General features: G+C 36.6%; 2 protein-coding genes across 3 annotated transcripts in view; both read right to left on the reverse strand.

Annotated features, from left to right (window-relative positions):
• The window catches only part of CLTC (clathrin heavy chain), a 76,826-nt gene that overhangs the window by 36,319 nt on the left and 17,344 nt on the right, over window positions 1-23,163 (reverse strand). For both annotated transcript variants that reach the window (XM_037808279.1, XM_037808280.1), the window contains exons 2-4: window positions 10,438-10,645; window positions 7,506-7,774; window positions 6,761-6,922 (exon numbers count right to left, since the gene is read on the reverse strand). In XM_037808279.1, the coding sequence (XP_037664207.1) occupies window positions 6,761-6,922; window positions 7,506-7,774; window positions 10,438-10,645 (639 nt within the window). The remainder of the gene's footprint in view (window positions 1-6,760; window positions 6,923-7,505; window positions 7,775-10,437; window positions 10,646-23,163) is intronic.
• On the reverse strand, window positions 14,319-15,154 carry LOC119513255 (high mobility group nucleosome-binding domain-containing protein 4-like). The gene has a single exon (XM_037808281.1). The coding sequence runs from the start codon at window positions 15,041-15,043 to the stop codon at window positions 14,573-14,575; it is 471 nt and encodes a 156-aa protein (XP_037664209.1). The 5' UTR covers window positions 15,044-15,154; the 3' UTR covers window positions 14,319-14,572.

Below are 23,163 nucleotides of genomic sequence, written 5' to 3' on the forward strand. Positions count from 1 at the left end.
AAAAAAAGGGAACAAACTACTGATACATACAATAATGAGATGAACCTGTGGACATTATATTTCAAATGGTCACACACATTGTATGACTCAATTTATATAACATTCTCCAAGTGACAATTATAAAGATAAAGATAAAAAAAATTAGTGGTTGCCGGGGGTTAGGGATGATAGGGGAAGAAAGGAGAATAGGTGTAATTATAAAGAGGTGGCATGAGGGAGATCTCTATAGTGATGGAGTAGTTCTGTATCTTCATTACAGTGGTGTTCCATGATTCTGCAAGTGATAAAATTATATAGAACTATATACACACAGTATACCAATGTCAATTCGCTATTGTTCTATACTTATATAAGATGCAACCATTGGGGAAAACTGGGTAAAGGATCTCTCTGTACTGTGTTTGGGACTTCCTAAGAATCCATATTATTTTAAAATAAAAAGTTAAAAAAAAAAGAAAGGGCAGCTGAATATCTGAAACATGGTCATACCTCAAATAATCTATCTTAATAAAAGGCATAGAAGGATAATATATTATCCACAAAAGTACTTTCTTGTGACTTTCAATTGTAATTTAGTATTTCCAAAGAGAGACCTAACGTAATTCTTCTCTAAAAGAGATGGAAGGTATACACCTAAGCTAAGTTGTCTCTCTAATCATATATACCCGATAAATTGGATGATTTGGGTTTAAATACCTGGTTCAACACATCAACCTGGCAACAAAAAGTACAATAATATCAATGAGAGTATTATATATTTCACCTGGTCATGTCAGGAACAGACTCAGACAGAAAATAATTCAGTTTCAAAGATAATACCATTATGAATGTTCTAGGGTCTCAAACTTAATTAGGATGACTAGCCATATTGAAAAAATTATTTCTTCAAAAGCCATGGCAGATGACAAAAGATACAGCACAATATATTAAATAGGCTCAAGAACCTCTGAACAAGTTTTCATATAGTATAAAAATGATACTGAAGCAATTTCCCAGTTGACTTCAAAAAAAAGTCCTAGGCTTATCTCGTAACGATAATAATCTCATTTCCAAAACCGAAGTATCTTTATGTTTAAATTCCAATAATAATTCAGATCTAATCATCAGTGTTTTTTTCTGAGAAGTTAATAGGATTATTCCTCCATTCAAGGATTTTTACCCTGAAATTTTGGGCAGAACTGTACCCTGCTGCATGTGATTCCCTCCCCGCCAAGAGGCTATAGATTATCATAGATACTCTCTATCCTAATTTTTCTCTTTAACTATCTACCAAGTAAAAAAACAAATGTTCTAATGAAAATGTTCAACTTTTTTTGGTGTGCCAAAAAATAGGTGGAAAGGAGGATACTCTTCACAAGTTCTGATAGAAGGTGGAGCCACCTTTCCATTTTAGAAATAACACACATCAAATACTTTCTTCTCAAACTTCTCTTAGCACTAACATGTGGGCATGTCACCTTGCCTGGACTGGACTTCAAACTGGGAGTTAGGGACACAAAGTTCTTAATAGTTCAGAGATTCTACTCTGGCAGTGGAAGAAGCAGCCACACCGAGTTTCCAGGGGCAGCAGTACTAGCTATGGCATTCAGCTGTATAGCTAAAGCAGCAGCAAAGTCCTCAAAGTTTTGTGGCATGGTTTTGTCTGGGTCCTGCTTGCTGCCCACTGTCTTTTACTCCTCCTCTTTTTACAAGCGTGTCTCTACAGCCTTTCTAACTACTGTGAGCTATCCAATAACCTCTCACTAAATTTTTTATCCTTTAATCGACCAGACTTTACTTCTATTGCCTACAACCTTGACCTCAAAACATCCAAAGTACTTAAGTTTGTTCATTACAAAAATAGTTCACCTGTTCGTAACGGTTCTCAACCCTGGCTACACAATTTACCCACCCATTATTTTTTTCTTTTTTAAATTATCCGTGTTTCCACACCCATTCCGATTTAACTGATCTGCAATAGTGCTTTCTGCATCAGTATTTGAGTGCCCCAGCTGTATTAGTTTCCTGGCTGTTAAATGCCACACAACAGGTTGGCTTAACAAAAGGATTTATTGGCTCAGGATATCAAAGGCTAGATGCCTTGCTTCCTCCTGGAGTCGATATCATCTTCAGGCTGGCATGCAATCTTTGGGGTTCCTTGACTTTTCCATCACATGACAATGCACACGGCAGTTCCTCTGGGTTCAGTTCTGGATGCTCCCCTGTGGCTTGTCTTTCTGCTTGTATTTTCCTTTGCTTATAAGGACTTCTACCATATTGAATTAAGGCCCACTCTCATTCACTTTGGGCACACCTTAATAACATCCTCAAAGGTCCTATTTATAAATGAGTTCACAACCACCAGACCAGGGATTGAGACCTGAACATGCCTTTCACGGGGAACACGATTCAAGCTCCAAACCAAGCAATTCCAACGTGTAGCCAGGGTTGAGAACCTCTGAGTTAAGCCAGGTTACTCAAATTGTGGTCCACATACTATCGACAAATCAAGTCACCTAGGGCATTTAAAATACAGTTTATGAACTCCAATTACTGAAAGCAGACTCTAGATGTAGGACACAGGTATGTGCATTTTAGCAGCCCTAGGTGATTCCTATGCATAGTAAAGTAAATACCAACTTAAGGCCTCTGGTAAAGGCAATCAAAATAAAGTCAACTAATAAACAGCTGATACAAAAAATGTTTTCTAAAGAACAGCATTCATTTTAGACAAACATCAAAAAACAACCTGATAGATAAGTCAAATCACTGAAATAGAAGTAGAATTTAAACAGTCATCACAAGTCTGAATTAATATTAAAAACAAACTAGGGGGAGCTGCAGGCTGACAAACTCCACCTGCTGGGAAGGACAGAAAAAGGAGAATCTAGAGGCCTCCCAGGAAAGTATGACAAGCTACTATGTCTCATCCTCAGGGAAACTTGATACTGATTACACCCTCTTCCTGACACCTGGGCCTGTCTGGTCTGGGAAAATGTGACTGGGGTGATCAAGGAAACCAGATGCCTAGATAACAAAAAATTATGATTCACACAAGGAAAAATGAAGATATGGCCCAGTCAAGGAAAAAACTTACAGTTCAAGTGAGATACAGGAATTGAAACAATTACTTAAAGATGTTCAAACAAATCTTCTAAATCAAATCAACAAGCTGAAGGAAAATGTGGCAAAATGAGATGAAGGGTATAAAGAAGACACTGGATGACCACAAAGAAGAATTCATAAGCTTGAAAAAACAAATGACAGAACTTATGGAAATGGAAGGCACAATAGAAGAGATGAAAAACACAATGGAGACATACAACAGCAGATTTGAAGAGGCAGAAGAAAGGATTCATGAACTAGAGGACATGACACTGGAAATCCTACACACAAAAGAACAGATGGGGAAAGAATGGAAAAATATGAGCAGGGGCTCAGAGAACTGAAAGACAACATGAAGTGCATGAATATACATATCTTGGGTGTTACAGAAGGTGAAGAGAAAGGAAAGGAGAGAGAAAGAATAATGGAGGAAACAATCACTAAAAATTTCTCATCTCTTATGGAAGACATAAAATTACAGATCCAAGAAGCACCACGCACCCCAAGCAGAACACATCCAAGTAGACCAACTCCAAGATAGTAAATCAGATTATCAAATGTCAAAAAACAGAGAATTCTGAAAGCAGCAAGAGAAAAGTAATCAATTACATACAAGGAAAGCGCGAAAAGACTATATGCAGATTTCTCAATAGAAACCATGGAAGCAAGAAGGAAGCAGTATGATACATTTAAGATACTGAAAAAGAAAAACTATGAACGAAGAATTCTATATCCAGGAAAACTGTCCTTCAAAAATGAGACAGAAGCTAAGCCAACTTGGCAGGTGAAATCACTGCCCTCCCCCCTATGTGGGATCTGATACTGGGGAGTGAATCTCCCTGGCAACGTGGAGGAATCTAGACCCGGCATCATAGGATGGAGAACATCTTGACCAAAAAGGGGATGTGAAAGGAAATGAAATAAGCTTCAGTGGCAGAGCGATTCCAAAAGGAGCAGAGAGGTGACTGTGGTGGGTACTCTTACACACAAATACAGACAACCCTTTTTAGGTTCTAATGAATTGGAATAGCTAGCAGTAAATACATGAAACTATCAAACTACAACCCAGAACCCATGACTCTTGAAGACGATTGTATAAAAATGTAGCTTATGAAGGGTGACAATGTGATTGGGAAAGCCATATGGACCACACTCTCCTTTGTCTAGTTTACGGATGGATGAGTAGAAAAATGGGGGGGGGGAGGGGAAGGCACCCACTGTTCTTTTTTACTTTGTTCTTTGCCATTTTAATTTTTATTCTTATTATTTTTGTGTGTGTGATAATGAAAATGTCAAAAATTAATTTTGGTGATGAATGCACAACTATATAATGGTACTGTAAAAAACTGAATGTATGCTTTGTTTTGTAAGACTGCATGGTATGTGAATATATCTCAATAAAAATGAATTTTAAAAATGAGGGAGAGTTTAAAATATTTTCAGACAGACACCGAGAGAGTCTGTAAACAAGATACTGCTCTAACAAGAAATACTAAAGAGAGCACTACAGGCACATAGGAAAAGCAAAGAGAGAGAGCATTAGAGAAGAGTGTAGAAATGAAGACTATCAGTAGGGGTAAAAAGAGAGAGGAAAAGAAAAATAAAATATGGCATGCAAAATCCAAAAGACAAAATGGTAGACAGTAGACATTACATTGAGTGAAATTAGCCAGAAGCAAAAGGACAAGTACTGTATGGTATCATTAATATCAAATAAGATTGATGAGCAAACTCTGAGAATTAAAGATGAGAACACAGGTTATCAGGAGGGAGAAAGACGTTAGAGATTGGGCATTTGAAGCTGAAGGAGCACAGAAGGTTCAACTGGATTGATTGTATAGAGCCAGAAATGGATAGCATAATACTGTATGATGGTAGCACAATATTGTATGTGCTCTGAAGAAAGATGAATGGGAGAATGGTTGAAAGAGGAAGGCTAGGGGCACGCATGACAGCAGAAGGAAAGATAGACGATAAAGACTGGGAATGTATAACTTAGCAAAATTTAGAGTAGTCAATGGTGGTGATTAAATGTACAAAAATAAGAATACTTTTACATGAAGGAGAATGAATGAATGTCAACATTGCAAGGTGTTGAAAACTGGATGGTAAAGGGGAAAAATACGATAAATGCAAACTATAGTTTATAATTAACGGTAATACTGTAAGATGCTTCCATTAATTGTAACAAAGGCAGTATACCAAAGCTAAATGTGTATAAAGGGGGACATAAGGAAGTGATATGGGATTCTTGGTGGTGATGGTGTTGTCTGACTTTTTCATTGTATTTTATTTTTATTTTTCTTCTATCTTTTGTATTTTTATTCTTCGTTTCTTTTTCTCCTTTTCTCTTTCTTTGGGGAAGAGATGGAAAGTCCTCATATAGATTGTCGTGTTAAATGCATGATTATGTGATTATACTGGGAATCACTGATTGTTTACTTAGGGTGGATTGTATGGTGTGTGAATAAAACTATTAAAAAAATAAACAGAGGGATACAAGTGTTGGAGAAAATGTGGAGAGAGGGATGTACCTGTTCTCTGTTGGTAGGGAAGTAGAATGGCGTAGCCCAGCTGGAGGGCAGTGTGGTGGTTCCACAGGAAACTAACTATGGGGTTGCCACATGGTCCTGCAATCCCATTACTGGGAGAACTGAGAGCAGGGACATGAGTGGACATTGCACACTGGTGTTTATGGCAGCCATATTCACGATTTCCAATGGATGGAGGTCGCCTAAGGGTACATCGACTGACAAACAGAATGGGGAACTGTGGTGTATACATACAATGGAATATAGAGCAGCAGCAAGAAGGAATGACAGTTGTGAGGTATGCAGCTGGTTGAATGGAACTTGAGGACAGTATATCAAGTGAATTAAGCCGGAATTGAAAAGACAAACATAACGCCTCATTAATATGGATTAACTATAATGTGCAAACTCTGAGAATTGATAGGAAGGGACATGACTCCCAGGGGTGTAACTCTCCCTGGTAATGTGGGACATGATTCCCAGGGATGAGCCTGGACAGCATCACAGGATTGAGAAAGCCTTCTTGGACCAAAAGAGAGAAGAGAAATCTAACAAAATAAAGTTTCAGTGCCTGAGAGATTTCAAATGGAACGAGAGGTCATTGTGTCGGTTATGCTTATGCAATATATAGATATCCCTTTTTAATGTTTAGTGTATTAGAATATCTAGAAGGAAATACCTGAAACTGCTGAACTACAACCCAGTATCCTTGATTCTTGAAGATGACTGTATAACTACATAGCTTACAAGGTGTGACTGTGTGATCATGAAAACCTTGTGGCTCACACTCCTTTTATCCAGTGTATGGACAGATGAGTAGAAAAATAGGGACAAAAAGTAAATTAATAATGGGGGGGGTTATGAGATGTTTTGGATGTTCTTTTTACTTTTATTTTCATTCTTATTTTTATTTTTTGGAGTAATGAAAATATTCAAAAATTGACTGTAGTGATGAATGCACAACTATATGATCATACTGTGAACTGACTGTACATTCGGTATGAAGGCATAGTATGTGAATATATCTCAATAAAACTGCATTAAAAATAAAACAAATTAATGAGGAAGATTATTTTGAAATTAGATGATAAAATAGTAGAAAGACACAAGTTCTCACTAAAATAATTTCCAAAGCCAAAACTTACCTTTCCACCAGCTTGACCCCGTACTGCAAAACAAAATAGTGTAGACTCTTCTGCATTTCCTTCCATCTTAAATTGCGCAAAGCTAGCCGCATGTCCTTCAATGGGCTGGGACACTTTCCTATCTACAGAATATAGCTGCATAGCTCCCACCACACGATTTTGCTACAAAGGATCAAAGAAAATAACGTTTGGGACCCAATGAACCAGTAACTGCTAGATTCATCAACTATTTAAATTAGAATGCTTTACCATCCTCAGTGGCATTTATAATATTTTAAATGCAGTCCCTCAATAAAGATTTGATACCTCAACTAAAAATTCAACTTCAAACATCAAGTTATTAAAACTTAATGTGACTGCCTCATTTGCCTCATAAGCAACCTCTTCTTACACTGTGTTAAAGAAAAATATATAACAGTGCTTGTTCTGCAGTATACAGTGCATATCCTCAATAATAAATCCCAAATCATTCACTTAAGAACTGATTCATCAATTCCCACTCAATCTGCAAATAATGAGTTAACATTTGGCAAGAGTATTGTGAAACTCTATGTCAGTATATAGGTATTAAGGTATTGAGCCAGCAACCTTATTACCTTTAAAAAAACAAAAACAAAAAACAAACAAGTCTCCCAAAATATGTCAGATTCAACAGGCTTGAGATAGAATACCTAATTTCAAAATAGATGGATTTGGGGCACACTACTCCTCTAAGCCCGCTTCTTAAAAACTAGAAAAATGATACCTGTGCAGATATGCCAGTGAGAAGTAACCACTTCTGCTTCGCATCTGTACGATAATTGATAATCTGGCATCCTGCAAGGCTAGAATGGCGATCAAACATTTTCACTGGCTGAGACTCTCCTTCCATACTCCAGTGATAAACTGCATTATCGGTAACAAGAGCAACCGTATTCAAAGAGATCCATTTCCAAAAGGTGACATCATCAGTCATGGTATGAGCCTTCATTTTACTTTTCATTTCAATGTTAAATATCTGAAGAGTTTTCCCAGCTAAAAACAAAGTTAAGAATTAAGAGTCATTAAAAAACAAAGTTCAGGTTGAATTAATACCTAGTTAAACTACCTCTGTAATTTGCAAACAAGATGGTTCTACCTTGAGACTAATAATCAACTACAGAAGTCACACTGACAGAATAGCAAACACTGAAGAGATAATAGCTGATAATGAGCAATGTATTGTATTTTAAGCAAGAACTATTACTTCTAGTAAATATATTTTAAACAGACAGTATGACTTCCATGAAATTCTAAAACCCAACTGAAAATGAGTCCAAAGACCAAATCTCTTAACAATGATGGAAAACAAGGTTATAAACTTTCATACTTGTGATTCAGTTAATTTTACACATAAACTAACTTGGTTGTAGGTATACACAACAAAGCAAAAATGACAAACACATGAATAAATGTCTACTTTTTAAAAAGGCAATAACCTCCCATCCACCTAAATCTCACAAAAAATTCTCTTTGAAAAGGGGATCTACTTTAATTCTGCCCTGTTAGCACTGGCACACAAGAGAAGTACATGCTATGTTGAACTGGTTTAAAATACAGAGGGAAAGGTAGAGGTGCTGGAAGAAAGCAGGGGACAAAGGAGAAGGACAGCTTCAGATGCTATTAATATACTGGATCTAAGAATGAAGTTCAAGCTTCATTCCAATATGACAGCAAACATTTAGTAAAAGGAGGATGAAATTTGCCTTGAGTGTTAAGAGTCCACTGAGTCAGATGCAAGGGCTTGTACTTTTAATGTGAAATCCATCACAGCCCAAAAGTGATTTGGTTTAAATTAATAGGGGTCAAAGCCCACAGCTATCACAAGGCTATCAAGATTAGTCCTTAGAGACTAAGCAAAACTCTGTTTCTGAGCCACAGAGAATCCAGCTCCTGAAGGACAAAAATTATAAAATATTGTGAGTGGAGAGTGGAAAGGGAAGGACAGAAAACATATACATACTTTGTATCATTACCCTTCTTACCACATGTGAAAAAACTTCTTCCATTAAACAAAGGTTATTCCCATCACACACAATATGTAAACCACAATCAGACTTGAAAAATTGTGAGAGTTATAGTCCTGTTTATAAAAAGAAGTCACAGGGTTTTAAACTGGCTTCAGAAGGAAGCAGTACTTAGTAATGACTTACTTTCCTTTGCTGCCTTCCCCAAACCTCAGATTATTAGACTTTTTTTTTTTTACATGAGAAGAGCTGGAATATACGTTTGTGCAGTGGCTTGGGGAGGGGTTGAGCAAAGGAATGACAACTGAACTCTGTAGTGCAGACATATGGGCACAAAGCTACATAATGCTATCGTACAATGCTCTGAAAATCTTTTCAATTTATTCTTTTTATAGTACAGGACAATAACTAATACAATCTAATTAAGATAACTCACCATCTGCACACATAAGAAAGCATTAAGAAATGTGATAAGATAACAATAACATTAAAAATAGAAAAGAATTTTGACAAAATTAGAATGATGGCCTCTTAATAGAGAAGTGGGAGGGTTGCTAAATAGTTGAATTTAAATTCTTTAAGGAGGCTGAAGGGAATGTAATACCTTAAAGTACAATATATATTTTTAAATAGAAGCAGCAAGCTTACTATCTCAAAACATCTGGTCTTAGGTGAAAGCTGAACCATCTTACTTTGAGATGAGATTAATTTCTATCTGATGGTGACTTATTAGTTAGAATATGCTTTCCCAGTCCCTCCCCCAACCTGGCTGATTTACTCTTTTATCAGTATTATCACTAAACACAAAGTTTAAATTGTATAAAGAAAGGTCTGTTGAAAACATCAGCACCTCTAACAACTCATCTACAAATTTATCAAGAAACCACTGGAAACCTGAACTCTTCCTTCCACTACCAAAAAAAAAAAAGCAAAATACAAGCAATTAAATGCCTTTTTTAGAGCCAACCAGTTTGTCACCCAGGCCTCTTAACAACTTTTGTTTCTAAAGGGTCAATTACATTCTCAACTCTCAAGTTCAAAGGAAAAAAAATATAATATCAACTCCCAGACAGTACGAAGCACTTCGAATTCACTTTAGACTGGCAAGTTAAACAATCCTCTATTATAGCAATTAAAAAGTTAGTCTAACTAAACTCAAACACCCATGATTCTAAAGCTTTAGTATCCACCTATATTTACACACATTTTTAACAATCAGGGTAAACTCAAGCCATTTTTAGAACTTGATAAACTAAATGAAACAGAACACACACCTTAAGTATTTAAAAAAAAAAAGGGACAGCCTAAAAGTTAACCATAATTAAATTCTGCAATGTTTAGATGCCATTATTAGTAAAGTATGCTTTACTCAAGAAAATGAATCACTAAATTCTCTTTGCTCTCTACATGGAGATGTGTTTTTAGCAGTTTTATCACACCATTAATATTCAATTTAAATGCATTTATTCCAAAACTTAGAATTTCCCAGTAGATCTGAGTAAAAAGTAAGACATTTCATAGAAACACTTCAAATCATAAAAGTAGTTAAAATAGTTCAGCACTAGCATTAATTCTGCAGATCTATTTTATTTAACCAAATTTAATCAATATACTAAATAACATTGACCCTAATTATTGCATTTGCATAGAATTTACAGAGGGAAGAGTTTCAAGAAAAAATCCCATTAATACCTTTTAGTGCAATTACTTTGCTAGCTGGATTCATGATGGCGCTGTCTGCTGAAATTGGTCTTCGAATTGGATTACTTGGGTCATTCATATCAATGATTACCACCTGGGCCTGCTCTCCTACTTTTTCTCTAATGCAGATGAATTTGTCTGACTCCATTGTCAAGGTACTGAAACCAATGTTTGCGGGGTTGATACCCAGGTTCTGGAGCTGGGGAAAAAAATAAATTAAAAAAACATGTTACTAAGTGGATTAGAAAAAACTGACATTTATTTATTACCATTACAAAGCCACATTAATGCCCCAAGATCAAGTGACAACCGTTACACTGATTCAAGTGAGGCAATTAACGGCCAAATGATGGACCTTCTGTTCTTCCAATGCCTATGGCATTCATTTGTTTAGTAACCTAGTGGTTGTAACTAAGAGGCAGCATGAACAGAGATGAAGTCTAAGGAAAGACATACATCTGAAAGCCAGCATTTAAAGTTCAAAGGGATTGGGGTAATCAATATTATCAGTTTAATTTAAGATCTTTGAAATATTGGGCCTATCTTCTCTACCTCCTGTAATGTTTAATACAGTACTTATTCACATGCATAGGTTTCAGGAATTCAAAAATGAAGTTACAGCTTAAAAAAAAAGAAATTTAAAATGTCACAATTCTTGATCTAAAGCAGAGAGACAAATGAACGAAGTTACAATACTGTGCAAAAGTGCCCAAAAATATATCAGAGTGGCCTTGTCAAAAAAGATTCCCCAGATAAAGTATATATTCAAGGGAAGGGGATGAGAGGTTTTTCAACAGAAGAAACAGCACATGCTAAGGTCCACATATGTGAAAGTGTGGTCTGCTAAGAAAACCACAAGTACTTTTTTAACAACAGGAATACACACCATGAAAGGCTTGCGGAATGGAGAATTTAAGTTAGAGAGTCAAGCAAGGGCTAAATGTACCCCCAGTAAGAATCCTAAATTGATTATATAGGCAAAGGGAGCCACTAAAGGATTATAACAAGAAAAATAACAGAATTAGATTTGCTTTGCGTACTCAGAAGATACAAAAGTATTTGCCAAACAAGTACAGTGAATGTAAAGGTGGCAAAATCTTAAAAACCCAATTAAGTATATAAGAACAAAAAAGTGTGTAAGTCACTTGTTACTGGAAGGGCTTCTCTACCAAAATAGGTCATTAATAATTAATACTCTGGGTGACCAAATGTGTTATGACAGATTAAGTCCCACATGAAGAAGCTACTTGAAGGCTTTATTTTACTAGCCTTGACCAGGCTTTCAGAGGGTAATAAAGTCACATGGAACAACACGCAGATAAAAATGGATGAGTATGGAAAGAATGAAGTCTTCCTCCCATGGGTGGCCCTTAGCTATCCAGTCCCTCCTTCCCCATATCACCACAGTCACTAGCCTTTTATGGAACGACCAAGCCAAGTTAATGCATTTTATTTAAATTCTTTTGTCAAACTCTTCCGTAATAGTGCTTAAATATAACCAGGCCAGAATCTGAATAAGATACAACATAAAATTAAGAAAGTACATTTTACTTTCACTTCCCTATTGTATCTCAACAGCTGTAGGCATAACTAGTTACAAACTGTAGCTAGTACCTCTGTCAATACTAGGCCAAGGCATGAAACAACTGTCTATTAATACAGGAGAAGATTAACCAGCTTTACCAAAGTATACCAAGCTGTGAGGTATGTAGTTAGTTTATAACAAATTTAGTTACAATAAAACTTTATGGGTTACTAATTTCAGTTCTTCCTAACTAACTTTTATAGTTACTTTTAGTTCTAGAACTAACAAAGACAAAAAAACTTAAGTGCTCCCAATTCCATACAAAGGGACTGTGAATCAGGGAGGCCTTATACAAACCAAGTTGTCCATCCAGTTTCAGGAGAGGGGTATGTATCTATCTTTCTGAGTAGCGGGTTCACAGACTCCTAGGAGTTTCATCAATAGTTACCTTTCCAATAATTGGAGAAACATTCCAGTGGCACAGAGCTCATAGAATTATACATCTAAAAGAAACAAGTTACCTTCTAAATTACCATGTAAAATAAGAACCCTATGTCTCTAACTTCACGAAACATTCACACCTAAGGAAATTTTAAAATTCAGTTTTCACAGCTTAAGTCCTATGATGTTTGAGAAAGTCAGAATAAAAACAGTGTTAGTCAAATAGCGGAATTAAAAGTAAAACAGGATGCAAACCACAGACACTACTAACTGAACCCACAAATGGTTTTAAAGATTCCTTCCTAACCCTCCTCTACTTCAAAGACAGTGCAGAGTGACTGTAAGAAAAGAAAATATTAGAAAAAATAGTAATGAGGGGGGAAAAAGGAAATTCAAGAAACCTGTGTTTCCTACTGTACCCTGCTAGATCTCCTGCTAGATACATGCAGTGAGAAAAGCACCCTGTCAACAGTTAGCACTGACCTTCAGCCTCAGGGCTAACAATCACCTGCTGCTTTACTTGCAGTAAAAGCAAAGATTTGGTTAAAAATGGGTAGGGTTTCCAGCACCCCATGCAATATATGTAATTCTTATATTCCTTTCTCATTAAACACATTCTACCACGACATCCATGCATATATATATATATATATATATATATATATATATATATATATATATATATATATATATATATTTTTATGGAGAAAATTATAAAACTTTATTGAAAGACATTTAAAAGGCCTAAATAAATGGAGAGCTATACTATATTCACAGATTGGAAGACTCAGTATTGTAAAGATGACTTGGCTCCCAAAACTAATCTATAAATCCAATCAAAATTTCAACAGGATTTTTGTTTGTTTGTTTAATGTAGAACTTGCCAATCTAATTCTAGAAGTTGCAGAAAAGAGCAAATGGCTAAGAAGAGTCAAGATACTCCCAAGGAAGAAAAATTTAGGGTGGTGTTGGGGGTGGAGGTAGGATTTGCCCTTTGAGATATAAAGACCTTTTCCTAAAGTTGTAGTAATCAGGAGAGTTTAATACTGGCACAAGGTTAGTCAGATTAATCAGTGTATGAGAACAGAGCATAGGAACAGACCCACCACATCCCCCCACCGCCACACACAGAAACTGGGTTTATGAAAGAGCTAACATTAAAGATCAGTGAGGAAAGGATGAACTTTTCAGTAAATGGTTCTGAGACAATTACTTTCCATATGGAAAAAATGCTAAATAGGATTTCTGCCTCACACTTGTCACAAAAATCAGTTGAGGGGAGACTAAGGACAAATTTGAAGAATAAAACTATAAAACTTCCAAAAGGCAGTACTGGAGACTATCTTAATGACTTCTAGTAGGAAATGATTCCATCCCCCCCTCTCCAAGCCAACTGGCATCTAGCTTTATAAGATACTCTTCAAAAACAGTCATGTTACTTCCAGCAGGGCATAGGCAACAATTAATAACATTTAACAATGTCCATACTCCCTTCCCCAAAAAGTCACTGTAGAATTTAACAAAGTCTTCTTTTGCTGCTTTGAACAAGAAAACCTTTCAACCCAGGTGGACATTTCACATAAAGCATATAGCTTAAGAGCTGTTCATAGGCGAACTCTGGTATGGAGGAAATGAACTAAATAGCAGGATTCTCAATGGGGCAATCCACAAACTAAACACAGGAATCATGGCTCTTTGGAATGACACCATCTTCATGTCATCACCAGACGTCTGTACTGCCTGAATAGTGTTACCTAACACAGTTGATTTTAGGGGCACCAGGGCCTCATCAACACTCGTTTCAAGTCTATGCTGAAAGCATCAGAGAAGGAGAAGAGGACACGAAGTTTTGCTTCCCCACATGACAAGGCTTCTGTGTCAAAATGTCAGAGAATTGCTCCTGGGAACCAAGAAAAATCTTCAAAATCCAGGACAGAAAATCCTATTTTTCCCCATTTCAGTCTGTCTTCTGAGACATTCTGTTAGTGGTATTTGACCTTTCTACATAAGAAATATGAAGTATTCTGCATACTAACATAACAACAACAAAAAGGTAAACCAAATTTCTACATTTTTATAAAATTTGATTTAAAAAAAAAAAAAAACAGTATTTCAAACAGCAGAGTCACTAGAAGTACAAAGCTATCAAAAATGTACACTTCACTTGGATTCTCCAGTGCCTTCTGCTTTCTGTGCCTGGACTGTGGAGGTATCTCTGTTTTTGGCAGGGTTGTTCCCATCCTTGCCAGCATCTGTTTGTCCCTTTTTCCCTCTGGGCAGCTTCTCTCCCTTCTTTGCCAGAGCCTTTTTAGGCCTGGGCTCTGGTTTTGGAGGGGCAGGTTTGGCAGACCACCGTGCAGATCTCCTCTGTGGCTCATCCTTCCCCTTCGCTTTGTCACCTTTAACATCTCCTTTTGCCTTTCTCTTGGGCATGGTTGCAAGTGTGCTTGACAGTGGCTTTGCTAATTCTGGGGGTGCTTCTGTCTCCCTCACACTGTTCCACTTGAGGGCCGAGGGGCTCCCAGCTGCGGCCCTTGTCGCTCGAGTCCCCTTGGCCTGGGCAGGGGCTGGCGCGGATCCTGGGACACTGGGGAGGAGTGTAGAGCCCGGCAAGGCTGGGAACAGGCACATATATATTTTTTATCTTCTCCAGCAGGAAGGTACTAGCCCTATTTAAAATACTCCATGTGAAATACATATACATTTTTTTTCTTTAACGAAAAATTAAACCAGGAGCAAATAGTAAACTTACCAATGCTACATGGTTAAGCATATTAAAAACATCTTAGTGATGGCTATTCACACAACTATACAGGAAACTGCCCCTTCCTAAAAAACCTTTCTGGTAGTTAGGAAAAGAAGTGGCAGGTACTTTGAGCAACCTATTCCTATTGGTTAACAGAAATTCACATTTGCTTCTACCCTTCGAAAAGGCCAACAAAGATTTTTTCCTCACTAGTGTGACTTTTCAGTGAGAAGGTAAGAGCACTAGCTAACTTTTCCCATGTTTTCATGTGATATATTCAAAAGGGAATGATATCAAAAGACAGCAATAGGACAAGTCACAATCAATCACAGTTTTAGCCCAGATGCACCCTTAAAACAGGATCATACAAAAGTATTACCATATTAGATAACTATGTCTAGTAATATCTGTGAAGATTAAAACTTACAATGCAACTTACTGTTTTTAAACAGGTTTAATTTTCAAAGTAGCACATACCATAAAATATTCCCAAAAAACTTTTACTTTGCTGTTATAAATAAGAACAACATATAGTCAATATTTAGGTCCAAGAATATTTATTACATACATATGGTAAAACATTCAAAGGATACAAAAGGGCATACTGTGCAAAGTCACTCACCCCATCTTTCTAGTAATACCCCTTTCCCCCAGCAATTAGTTAGTTCGTGCATGTCAGAGATACGCTTGTGCATCTCAGAGATATCCTATGTAAATGAAAGTATAGTGTATGGTTCCATCTTCTCCTTCAAAAGAAAAAAAAAAACAAAACACCACACTAATGGTACATGCATAAAAGCATACTAAATATAAATTAGTTGCTCCATTTTTAAAGAAAACCATACAAACTTAACTTGTCGGAATTCTAGACTTGATTCTGGACGCTGGTCTGCAAGTGGCACTAAAGGCCTAGTTTAGATTCCAAAACGCAGGAAATCATTTATTGTTAATTGGCCAACCTAAAATTCTGGAGTAACCTGAACAGCTACGGGCCCTAATTTACATGCTATATTTCTTACTTACATGTTACAAATGATATAAAAAATGTTTCCTTCTCCCTCTCCTCCTCATCTCCAGTTTGGATTAACATGTGGGGGATCGGGGTGGGAGTGGAGAAGTCAAGTACTACAGTCTTACTTACAGTCTTACTGCACTGTGCAGTGAGAAATGGTATTTCAGGTTCCTCATAATGAAGCTTCTGCATTCAAGTAGATAATTATAGTATAAATTAATAACTTTGATTATAAAGTGCAAATACCATCCAGAATTAGTTGGTGGCTCTTCTATGGATTCTTCAAGGAGTCAAACTGCCTGGGTTTGAATCCTAGTTCTGCCACTTAAATGACCATGGACATATCAATTAATCTGTTTCTTACCTGAAACACAGAGATGATAGTACCTACCCCAGAACTGCGAGTATTCAAAGTGAAGTGCTTAAAACAATGCCTGACACACAGTAAGGGCTCAATAAATAAGTACATACACATCAGCACTTAAGGACAGCTCAAGGCTAACTTTTTTTTTTTTTTTTACAATTTGCATTTTATTATCTGCTTAATTCAGCTGCCCTTAAAGTTGGTTGGAATTCTGGGTGGTAATTTCTTTTGACTACTGATTAGTGGTCTTTGGGTGCCCAACTTAGTGTGAAAATGCTTTTTTTTTTTTTTTTTTTGAGAAAACCAACTTAAATTTAAAAACTTCCACTTCTGCTCTTTAATTTCTCTAACTACCACTTGTAGGTCAGAATCTTCATGACCATATAACATAGGATCATGTAACATTTTCATGCTCTCACCCTATTTTATTTTATTCCTATTTTTAGGGACATCATCAAGAAGTACTGTCAGTGCTTTCTAACAAACTTAGGAAATATGTCTCTAATATCTTTGCTAATGCAAACAGATGGCCTAAGGTCAGTATCATCAAGAATTATCTTTACTAAAGAGCTCATGACTAAGAAACAGAAGTGATCAGTAAAATGGAAAGCGGAACAGCATTTCTCTTCTTAATGAGCAGAGAAGTTGAAGCCACCTGGTTTAAAGTCACCCTACCACCACCACCACTACCACACACATATGTCCTAATCTGCCCCCAAATTCCAGGTCACCATACCAATTAAACTTTAAACTCAAATAAAAGAACTGCCTTAAAGAATGAAAGCCTCTTCCACCTTTGCTCTTTAATTTGCCTAACTAAAGTTATAGAGGCCAGAATCTTCTTACACAAAAGCATGTTTTAAGAGCACAACACTCCTTTTACTACATATACAAATGAATTACTTTTCAGTACTCTTCTAGATTAAGAGACTTAAAAAATCCACAGAAGTCCACACTAAGATAAATAAATAAATAAATATTAAGTGGGGAGAAGGAAAAGCTATTCCTTATAGTAGAAAAACAACTTTAAAATGGTGAAGGAATGATGGGATTTTTTTTGTTTCACTATCTGCCAATCATCATAATTGATTCAGGGAAGAATCATCAATGGATACTGTGCCGGTTTGAATGTATTATGTCCCCCAGAAAAAGCCATATTCTTTGATGTAGTCTTGCGGGGCAGAAGTTTTGGTGCTGATTAGATTTGCTTGCAATGTGCCCCACCCAGCTGTGGGTGATGACTCTGATGAGACATTCCCATGGAGGCATGGCCCCACCCATTCAGGGTGGGCCTTGATCAGTGCAGCCATATAAATGAGCTGACTCAAAGAGAAGGAACAGAGTGCAGCTGTGAGTGACGTTTTGAAGAGGAGCAAGCTTGCTAGAGAGGAACATCCTGGGAGAAAGCTGTTTTGAAACCAGAACTTTGGAGCAGACGCCAGCCACGTGCCTTCCCAGCTAACAGAGGTTTTCCGGACGCCATTGGCCATCCTCCAGTGAAGGTACCCAATTACTGACGCGTTACCTTGGACACTTTATGGCTGTAAGACTGTAACTGTGTAGCCAAATAAACCCCCTTTTGATAAAAGCCAATCCATCTCTGGTGTTTTGCATTCTGCAGCATTAGCAAACTAGAACAGATACTAAAACTAATGGGTGAAATTTAGGAGTAACACATATTTACAGAGTCTCAAAGTACTTCTCCACAAGATCACAAAAAGAAAAAAAGGTTAACTTTATAGTGGAAAAAGCTGGCAGACAACCTCCAACAAATAATCAAAGTTAATTATCACCAGCAATGGGTCAAATTGACAGCATGTGCCTCCTGATATGATGCAGAGAATACATCACCACTTTTGTGGTATTCCTGCCAAAACAATAACCTGAATCTAATCATGATGACACATCAGATAAAACTCAAATGGAGAGACATTCTACAAAATAACTGACCTGTGCTCTTCAAAAAATATCTGTCTTAAAATACAGAGAGAGGTTCAAATTAAAGAAACCTGAAGAGACATGACAACTCAATGCAACCCATGATTCTGAGTTTTCTTTTGACATAAAGAACATTTTTAGAAGAATTCATGTAATCTGAAAAAGGCTCAAGATTGGAAGTCAGTATTCTGTCAAAGTTAACTTCCTGACTTTGGTAACTGTATTGTGGTTCTATGAAACCATGTTGTTATTCTTAGGAATTACATACTAAAGGATGTAGGGTTAAAGAAATAACATGTCTGCAACTTGTTCTCACACAGTTCAGGAAAAAATATGTATACAGAGAAACGAGAGGAATCAAATGTAGTAAAATGTTAACTGATGAATCTGGGTAAACTGAGTATATGGAAACACTTTGCACTGTTCTTGCAACTTTTCTATGAGTCTGAAACTACATAAAAATAAAATGGTTTTTAAGCAAGACTTAAAAGAGATATAACCAAATGCAATGTGTAGATCTTGCTTGGATCCTGATCCAAACAAACCAAATGACATTTGGGGACAAGCAGAAGAAATATGTGTATGAGGAACTGTTAAATGTTAGGGGGCTAGAATGATATTGTGATTTTAAGAAAATCTCCCTATCTTCTAAAGATGTGTGCTGGGGTGCTCAGGGGTGTAATGTCATGACAGACTGGGATTTCTCTAAAATATTTCAGAAAAAAGCAAACAGGAAAATATTAATAAAAATCTAGGTGGTAGGTATATGACTCTCTCCAGTTTTTTATTTTAAAGAAGTTTTCAAGAATTAATCTCTACTTTTCATTATGAGTTGCAGAATTTGCAAATTATATTTAATGATTAGACTTTTATTAGGCAATTTGTCTACAGGGCAAAGAAAGATTACCACCTCAAAATGTAAAAATGAAAATCAAACTAGTCGCTGATTTAATTCAAGTCCAAGATTTCATGCTCTGTAAATTAGCTGCAAAACTGGATGTCTGCCCAGACACAACTGAGTGAGAGGTTCACACCGCTGTACAATAATGGTGGCCTCTAGCCAGATGTGGCTATTTTAATTTTTTTTGTTACTAATTAATTTATAGCTGTTTAATTTTAAACTTAAAATTTTTTTAATTTAAATGTAAAATTCACTTCCTCAGTCACACTAATCACATTTCAAGTGATCAACAGCCACACGTGGCTAGTGGCTACTTACTGGATAGCACACAATACAGAATATTTCCATCACTGCAAACAGTTCTATTGATCGGCACTGTTTTCAGAAGTTTTGCTCAGGAGTCTAAATAGAAAAGGAACATTTCTTTAACATTAAACTTTGGCAAAATACAAAGAACCATTAGGAAAAACAGACACTAATACAGGAATTTCAGATAAGAAAAGTAGAACCAATTCAGAAAGAAAATAGAACTTTCAGGGTTCAGAGTCCAGAGATCTGCAGGAGAACAAAACAACAACAAATCAGCAAGGCTCTACGCTAGCAAGCAGAATTAGAGGGCAAAGGAAAACTCCCCAGTCTGGGTGCCTCTTATCCTTCAAGAAATCACTAAATATTCAATGGCTAAGGTCCAGGGTTAGTGGGGACTGAGAGGAACTGAGATTTCCACCAGGTGTGCAGTTATAGTAAGTCGCAGCTTCTTCAAAGAACATGAGAAAAGGATGGCCTGTCTCTGTGCCTGGTAAGCTAACACTGCCTCAATTTATCAATACAATAAAGCTTTTGGGGAAGAGTACACAACTGTAAGATGACCCCAACTTCAACAAGTATGAAAATGCAAAAAAGATTACCTTAAAATTGGAGAAATAAACTTGGTGTAGGGAAGAAATGTAGATAATAAATTGTCAAAATTAATAAACCAAAACATCAGAAAAACTATGGTATAACATTTTTAAAAGAACTTCAGCAATATTAGACCAGTTTTTAATGGTCTAATGCACACCAGTTTTTAATGCTTTATACTTTCTTTTTCTTGTCTTGGTTTGGAATATATATTTAACTTGATTGTACATGTGGCAAACAGATAAAGGAAAGAACGTATCCACCCTTGCTTGAGAGGCTGGGTGGAGGCGGGACAGGTAGCTTAGGTGCTGGATGAGGGGTTTAAGAGATTTAACACATATCAAGAACTTAGAACAATGTGGGGGCACATAAGCACTCTACAGATATTTCTATATCTATAGACCTGGCATCGTGGGATGGAGAACATCTTCTTGACCAAAAGGGGGATGTGAAAGGAAATGAAATAAACTTCAGTGGCAGAGAGATTCCAAAAGGAGCCGAGAGGTCACTCTGGTGGGCACTCTTACGCACACTTTAGACAACCCTTTTTAGGTTCTAAAGAATTGGGGTAGCTGGTGGTGGATACCAGAAACTATCAAACTACAACCCAGAACCCATGAATCTCGAAGACAATTGGATAAAAATGTAGCTTATGAGGGGTGACAATGGGATTGGGAAAGCCATAAGGACCACACTCCCCTTTGTCTAGTTTATGGATGGATGAGTAGAAAAATAGGGGAAGGAAACAAACAAACAGACAAAGGTACCCAGTGTTCTTTTTTACTTCAATTGCTCTTTTTCACTTTAATTATTATTCTTGTTATTTTTGTGTGTGTGCTAATGAAGGTGTCAGGGATTGATTTAGGTGATGAACGTACAACTATGTAATGGTACTGTGAACAATCGAATGTACAATTTGTTTTGTATGACTGCATGGTATGTGAATATATCTCAATAAAATGAAGATTAAAAAATAAAAATAAATAAAAAAATTCAAATGGATTAAAATTAAAAAAAAAAAAAAAGATTGATGGCTGTAGGGACTTTCTGGGAGGTGGGGAGATCCTGCTCTGGTCTGAGTTGTGAGGAGGAAAAATAATGAGGGTGAGTAAGAGGGTGTGGGTGGGGGCTTGCCGATGGGGAAGTGTCTAGCTTCCAGGGAAATGTAGGAAGGAGAGTAAATATCAATGGCAGGCATAGAAGCAGAGGCAGAGCTCTTGCTCAAGGACAAGGATTTTGAGGGACAAGGGTAAAGAAGGTGGTGGCTGTTTATATAAACAGAATCCCTTCCTAATCTTTTGTTGTTAAACTACTATTATTGATCAATAAAAAGAAACATTCATAAAAAAAAAAAAGATTTAACACATATCAAGAACTTAGAACAATGTGGGAGCACATAAGCACTCTATAGATATTTCTACACTCTTACACTATCCAACTATGGGGCTATGGCTCCATGATATTTACTGTTGTACAATAGATGGCCGAACTGGTTTGGTTGCCATGCTTCTAACATTACATATTCAAATTTATTCAGGTCATTTGCTGGGTTCAAAAACGTGTCCTAAACAGTGTAACTGCTGTATTTCAGATGAAGCTATTTTATAAGTGTTCTATGTATAGCCCTGTTTCAGTTACCTTTCCTGTAAGTGAATCTTGTATCTTGATGAAGACTGATAAGAATCAGGAAACCCAGCAATGATGTTTCAGCACCTTATTAAACTACATTAATAATCAAACCATAAAAATATTGTTGAAGGGATCAAATGGGCCATGAATATATTTACTCCAATCGTATCTATTTATTTAAAAGAGCATAAAATGCTAGCATAAGACAACCAAACAAAACTGAAGTGGGGTTTTCAATGCCCAATTCTCTGACTAGGTAAAGACAGCTGTTACCAAAAAGCTGTATTTTAGCAATCGATCACAACTATGTTTGTGCCTACACACACCACATAATTAAAGAAGTAACAGAAGTAATATCTGAGTATACAGATTTCAACCTGCAGTTCTTACCTCCTGGTCACACAGGAACAAACTCATTGGAAACAAGATTCTCCATAAGCTTACCCAAAGAGTTTGTTTCCTAAGGAATGACTAGTAAACTCAAGGAACAGAACTCATTTACCAGGTGGATCAGCTGAAAATTCAAAATACAGTGAAACTTGTTTTTATGACAGCATTACTAAAGGCTTATGTATGTTTCACAATTAGTGCTTCGTTTTACATTATCCAGATCTTTCCTCTGTTTCATTTGAAGAGTCTGAATGTAAAAGAAGTATGTGTGAACTGCTGTATTTCAGATGAAGCTATTTTATAAGTGTTCTATGTATAGCCCTGTTTCAGTTACCTTTCCTGTAAGTGAAACTTGTATCTTGATGAAGACTTAATAGGTTACTACTAATGCAGAGTTAAAAGGTCAACAATTTTAGACAGATCAGCTGATACTTGGATGTTATTATGATACCATTAGTTAATGCTATACTATCTCCGAATAGAAATATTTTTAAGTATGGACTTGAAGTTTTGGTTAATTTCCTATTCCAAGTTTTTCCAAGCAGGATAATTTCCTTTAAAAGCCCCAAAACATCCTCTACCTTCACTAGTATCAATCACAATGAAAAAAATGCTGACAGAAATCACTTCATTGAGCCCTTCCTGGAAGCTAGCAGAATGTCAAATAAAAACTGTGGTTGCTGACTACTAAAGGAAATGAAGAAAAATGCTGAGAATGCAGAATTTCTTTAGTCATCCAACAACAGGATACCAGGCATTGTTTTCTATGGACTCCACAGATTTCAAGCAACAACAACCAAAACATGCCTTTAAAACTTGCTGACACCTCCCTCCCCAATTAAAACTGATTGTCTAAAAAACAAAATTTGAT

The sequence above is a fragment of the Choloepus didactylus genome, chromosome 18 (assembly GCF_015220235.1).
Source record: "Choloepus didactylus isolate mChoDid1 chromosome 18, mChoDid1.pri, whole genome shotgun sequence".
NCBI classification, from domain to species: domain Eukaryota; kingdom Metazoa; phylum Chordata; class Mammalia; order Pilosa; family Megalonychidae; genus Choloepus; species Choloepus didactylus.

Excerpts from the sequence above, each read along its gene's own strand:
- LOC119513255 (XM_037808281.1), bottom strand. The coding sequence starts at position 15,043 with ATGTGCCTGTTCCCAGCCTTGCCGGGCTCTACACTCCTCCCCAGTGTC.